The sequence below is a fragment of the Leptodactylus fuscus genome, chromosome 10 (genome assembly GCF_031893055.1).
Source record: "Leptodactylus fuscus isolate aLepFus1 chromosome 10, aLepFus1.hap2, whole genome shotgun sequence".
Taxonomy (NCBI): Eukaryota; Metazoa; Chordata; class Amphibia; order Anura; family Leptodactylidae; genus Leptodactylus; species Leptodactylus fuscus.
The window spans coordinates 66,590,232-66,596,475 of record NC_134274.1 but is presented as its reverse complement, the minus strand read 5'-3'; the positions used below and the strand labels follow the sequence as shown (position 1 = coordinate 66,596,475).

Sequence of the window (6,244 nt, the reverse complement as noted above, 5' to 3'; positions counted from 1 at the left end):
CTTACACTCCGTTTCTATGGCCCTTGGGATTATCTGCTCATTTGTCAAGTGATGTAGCTGCCTGCTCTCAGGGGGGAAGGAGGGGCTGGGAGCAGCTCTGAGCTGTTTGTGTCTGATAAGTAGCAGGGCTTCTCAGATAGGGGAGGTGAGAGCTCCGGGATTTCTGAGCTCTTATCAGTCAGTTTAATTGAATTTGGCTGATAAGGGCTGAGATAAGGAGTCCGTTACCGTTACCTCTGTATGTAATGCAAACTGACTCAAATTCAGCTCTGCTACATCAGCTTCACACTGTGGTAATTCATTTACAACCAATCCCGTGCAAGTGAAACCCCGCCCACCTATGTGCCGAGAAAAGCAGGAAGTGAAGAGAGCACAACAGCCTTCAGGTTAGTGAACAAGCGTCATGGGAATACCCCTTTAACAGTAAATGAAGTCAGTCAGCATGGAAATAGATACTGGATAAACCCTAGTACCTTGCAGTGGACCCTATGATAAGTACACTCAATCAAATAAGTATGAAGTGCAACCGAGGCTTGTCAGAACTTGCATCAGCTCCATCTTCAACTTTACATCTCTGGTGACTTCGCAACATGATCTGCTAAACTCTATGATAAACATGGTAGGCCTGGTGTCTTTTCTTAAGGCTTCCAGATGTCATGTTGGTTTGCATGAGCACCCTGCAATGGAGTCATGGGTAAATCCACAGAAATGTCCTATATACAAAAACATTTTACGGCACTTTAAATTTCCATTTTATTTTATTTTTTTCATATATTTTAAGTTTATGGAGAATTCTCTTTTACAAAAAATATGTCTTCTGTATACAAGACCCATTTTGTTCATCAAAATACATTGTATAACTCCCTTGACAGCAAATAGCCTTCAAACAGAAAATATGTTTCTATTGTTTTCAGAGTCCAGTTTCCAAAGAGTATCTCAACTTTACTCAGTCCAAAAAAGTGTGTAGTTTTCTTCTTGGTTATTGCTGCATGAATTCCAGTTATTTATTTTACATCTTCCTCATTAGTCCAAAGTCACCCTTCCCAAATCCCCTTTGCGAAAACATCGAATGAAGTCATAAGCAGCAGCCGAGTAATTTGGTACTGTAATATTCACATTTCCTAAAGACACACCATCACAAAAAGGAAAAAAATAATAGTTTTATTTCAAAAAATCCAAAACAAAGACCCAATACATACCTAAAAATATATTGAGATTGTCACAAAAAATACAAACCAACTGCATAGTATATGTTTCTTTATGATCTTGTCCCATTTTGTATACAAAAAAAAAAAAAAATCACTACCGTATATACTCGAGTATAAGCCGAATTTTTAAGCACAGCTTTTGTGCTGAAAAATCCCCCCTCGGCTTATACCCGAGTCAAGCAAAATAAAATTTTATTTTATTTTATTTGGGGGGGGGGGTCTATGACCAGCCGCAATAGTAATGTATAGAATCTCCCATAAAATAGTGAAAAAAAAAAGCTTTAAAAATAATAAAAAAATAAAATAAATAAAAGTTCTAAATCCCTCCTTTCCCTAGAATACATATAAAAGTAGAAAATTACTGTGAAACACAAACACATTAGGTATCCTGTGTCTGACACTGCCCGGTCTACTGAATATAGGATCTGCAGTGCTCCTGTGCCGTCAGGAAGGGGTTAATAGGAGCACTGCAGATACCCTATAGTCAGCCAGACTGAATTCCACGGAGGGGGGTGGGGCTCCTAGTCCTTAAGCTCAGGGAAGGGGCAGACAACCAACACCCCCCCCCCTTTTCCCAGCACCCAGCAACTACTGCACCCAAAAACCATTTTAATTTTTGAAATTTTCCAGTAGCTGCTGCATTTTCCCCCCCTAGGCTTATACGCGAGTTAATACGTTTTCCCAGTTTTTTTGTGGTTAAATTAGAGGGGTCAGCTTATACTCGAGTATATACTGTAAGTTGCTCAGCAAGAAATAAACTATGCTGCATATGAAAAGTAAAATGATAGTACTTGTTAGACATCCACTGATATCCCACTGTTAGTGGCATGCTGGAAGAAAGACAGCTATCTGGTTCATTCTTATCACTACTCCAGGCCCTTTTCAATCTCTATATCCGCTGTGAAGGAAAAGGAGGCTGGCAAAGTTAATGAAGTAAGCCAGTCTGCCAGGTTTCTTCCAGCACATAGAATAGACAGATACAGGACAGGAAGATCTGTGTTGAGACAAAGACAGGGAGGAGCCTGATAGCGGGACGTCAGTGGATATTTGATCAATAAAGTACCGTATATTAGTAAGTACAATCGTTTTACATATCAGATACAATGGCACAGATTATTTTTCCTACTGCACAACTCCTTTAAGAGCGTTTTATGTGAACAGCATTAAAGGTGTTATCCAAAGCTGAAAATGAATAGTTTATACGTAGGATAGGGCATTCATTTGTGATCAGCAGAAGTCCAACACTGGAATCCCGCACTGATCAGCTATTCTTCAGTTAACTGCACCATTGCAACTCAGCTCCCATTCATTTGAATCTTGTGGCTTGGCCACTGTAAATTTTTCATTTTTCTGTTTTGGGGGCTTGATTTTTGCGTGACAAGTTCCATTGGTACCATTTATTTTTTTTGTACAATGTACTGAGAAGCAGGAAAAAAAAATTCAGAATGAGGTGGAATTGAGAAAAATTCAGTACCGTCATTTTATTACGGGTTTTTACAGCTTACACTTAGTGGTACAAATGTTATGTTTGCTTTTGTCTCTGGGTTAGTACGATCACAGTGATACCAAATTTGTATAGGTTTTTTTTCCATGTTTTAATAACATTACAAAAACTATAAACTTTGAAGAAAAAAAATTCCACTCGATCACCATATTTTGACACCTGCAACTTTTTTATATTTAAGTGTATGAAACCGTGTGAGGTGTCTTTTTTGTGCGGGACAATATGTAGTTCTTCTAGATACCATGTTGAGGAATGTATGATGTTTTGATCACTTTTTAGTTCATTTTTTTAAGGGAGGCAATTCAGCCAAAAAAAAAAAAAAAAAAAGCCAAATCAGCCATTTTGGAATTTTATTCCTACTACGGCATTTACCATATAGGACAAATGTTTTTATATTTTAATAGTTTGGGTATTTTTGGACTTAGAGGTGTCTAATGTGTTTATGTTTACATTTATATGTGATTTAAGGGTTTAGGTTTTCTTTTTAAATATTTTTTAAAACTTTTTTTTTTTTTGGCCCCCTTCCCTAGGGAGCTTGAATATGTGATCTTCAGATCAGCTCTGCCATAGACTGCAATACTACTGTACTGCAATCTATAGCAAATTCCCTATGTAACTGTTGAATCCTGCTGTAGGTAGGCTTCAGTAGTTACAATACTATGGCGGGGCTGGGAGCCTTGAGATCGCACCACAGCGGATGGGGTCATCTCTAATCACGGGCAATGCTGCCGGATCCCTGCTGCATGAAACAGCACAGACTGGGCAGCTAGTGCGGCCATACTTGGTTACATGCACTCGGACAGACATACACGCGAATAGGGGTTAAAAAGAAAAAAAAAATAAACAAGCAAAAATAAAAGGATCACAAAAATAAAGCTCCATGTATCACTAAAAAAAACACAAAATAATTTGAATAAACCTGAGAATGTAGTAGTGCTCAAAAATACATGTAGAAATAAAAAAAGAAAATGTGTGTGGTCATGAAAGAAGGAAAATGAACCGATACTAACGTGATCATGCCGTAATCTGAATACTTACCAACACCAGTTATGGCCTTCACTCTCTGTGTCTTTCCCAGCTTAAGGGCAATCTTTTTGAGCAGGGTCTCTATGTTTGAGCAGGGTCCTTCAAGCTCATATTGTTCCACATATCTGATGAACAAATGTGTTTTTAGAAATATTCAGAGATCACAATCAGGCTAAGTTCACATCTACATCAACTCAGTGGCAGTGTCTGCCTTAAATCCGCAGACGAAAAAGTCCTGCACCAAAAGTTTTTTTGTCCACCGCTTTCTTGTTAAGAACAACGGAAATCCAATGGACTCCATTATAGTTTTTAATTTTAGCAGTCTGTCTGTTGTTCTGGTCCTCCAATGGACCAAAACAAAGCATAGCCTAGTGCATATATGAATTTAGCCTTACATTGCTAAATCTAAAAGCAAAAAGGACACTCTGGGACTACCAGTAGCCCACTGTACTGGAAAGAGCAGTCTCCAATGCATACTAGCCCATATGGAAGCCAAAATGACATTGTTGTGGCATCCACTGTGTGAAGAGGGGATTATGGATACATTCCTGGTATAAATGCTGAACATAAAGAAAAACAATAAAAATGTCAACATAAGCAATCTTAATGGCACTATTTTCGGGTAGGTATACCTCACTCATTAACTTATTAACTATTTTTGGGAAGGAATTTTGCCACTGCCTTTTTTGTGCTATAAATTTTGTGCCATTCACTTTGTGACTTAAATTAAGAAATACATTTATTCACTGGGTCAATACAAGTAAACTGATACCAAATCTGCATGTTTTACTACTTTTGCAAAGTAAAAACTCTTTTTGTAATAATATTATTTTGATTGTCATTTTCCAAGGCCCACTGTGTGAGTGCTTAGATTTTGGGAAGACCTAACATTTTTATTTATGCCATTTTGCTTTTTGTAACACTTTTTTGGTGGCCGATGGACAAAAAAATTAAATAAACAAAAATGAAACATATAAAATAGGTATTATGTGTATATACTTTATAAATGATAACAATTAGGATGGAGAAAGACATAAGTCCAACAGGGACTTCCTACTTGGGGAAAAATAAAACCTTTTTATCAGTTTAATAAGCTACTCCTGAGCACATGCACAGTGGATGTTCAACACCACAGGTTCATTTTAACAAAGTAGCAGTGCCTATTCTGGACTGCCACTTTTTTCAGACTGTTCCTTGCTTTGGTTACCAGGGACAGATAAAACATAAGATCAGCATTATCTTACCTGTGCTGCTGATGCTGATTAAGAGTATAAAGGAGATAGTCGGCTATTATATCTTCCCCCACCAAATGATCAAGAATTGTTCCTGCAATGATAGATAATTATGAAAATGTGATTTCCTACAGTTATACTGTATATACACCTGACCTTTATACTTAAAGGGGGTAGCTACTGCTCACACTGCCATTAAGAAAAATGGCGCCGGAGTGTGCGCAGTAGCTCCGGAGGGAGCGCTACTGTGCACGCGCCGGATTTCAACCAATCGGATTTGAACTGCCAGAAGAAGATGAAGATGAAGCCGGGGAAGAGCCGGGACCAGAGGGCGTTCCAGAAGATGACGTTGGATCGTGCATAACCGCCCACTGTGCACGGTCAGGTATGATTTACATATATGTTTTTATAGTTTTATTTTAAAACGGGAGGGGGTTTTAAAGTAAGACTAGCGGTGCCTGAATAACCTTTTTAAAGGCTATTCACGCATATGTGGGGCTCTATCAGCAAAATTTTGCTGATAGAGCCCCTTTAACTTTATAGATTTCAAAAATAGCCATCAGGGTGAAATTTAGAAACTACAAGCAAAACTATACACTGCAGTTTTATTTATTTTTTTAAATCTTCATATTTAATACAAATGTAGCAGATTTTTGCTGGGGTCCATTTCTGTAATTTGTGCTAAATTTATCACATCACACAACAATTGATAAATTTGACACTTCTTTAACATTAAATTTTCTGTCTCTAGATCTTAATCTACTTTGTACATCACTTGAGTGAGACACTACAATTTCACATTGGCTGTGTTATACACCGCTGGAATGCTATGGGTAAGTTTACACACAGTTTTTTGGTCAGGGTTTGGAGGCCGTATCCACTTCAAAACCCTGACCAAAAAGACGACTCCCACTGAAATCAATGTGAGCCACTCAGGTCTTTTTTTCCGGAAGGTGCTCATTCTTCAGGCCGAGTCGCCTCACGATTCGGCCTGAGGACACTCCCTCCTCCAGACTAGATCCATTCATTGGGCCTAATCCAGAGCAGAGTGCGCAGCTGGATGCCAGTGCAGTGCACCGGCTTTCAGTTGCGGCTACCCGGTTTTTGGATCGGAACCGCCTCAGCCTCCAATCCAAAAAACGCCATCTGAAATTACCCTAATAGTGTAAAGAATTTAGTGCACTGTCACCTTTGCTAGTATCTGCCCCAGCTGCACTGTCAGTACAAGATGATACACTATGTGATCAAAAGTATCCGGACATCTGGCTGAAAAT

General features: G+C 38.6%; 1 protein-coding gene across 2 annotated transcripts in view; it reads right to left on the bottom strand.

The window, feature by feature from the left end:
• Positions 1-744: 744 nt before the first annotated feature.
• The window catches only part of MTG1 (mitochondrial ribosome associated GTPase 1), a 28,684-nt gene continuing 23,184 nt past the window's right edge, over positions 745-6,244 (bottom strand). For both annotated transcript variants that reach the window (XM_075257796.1, XM_075257797.1), the window contains 3 exons: positions 4,983-5,064; positions 3,751-3,863; positions 745-1,121 (listed from right to left, as the gene is read on the bottom strand). In XM_075257796.1, coding sequence (XP_075113897.1) covers positions 1,024-1,121; positions 3,751-3,863; positions 4,983-5,064 — 293 coding nt within the window. In that variant the 3' untranslated portion in view covers positions 745-1,023. The remainder of the gene's footprint in view (positions 1,122-3,750; positions 3,864-4,982; positions 5,065-6,244) is intronic.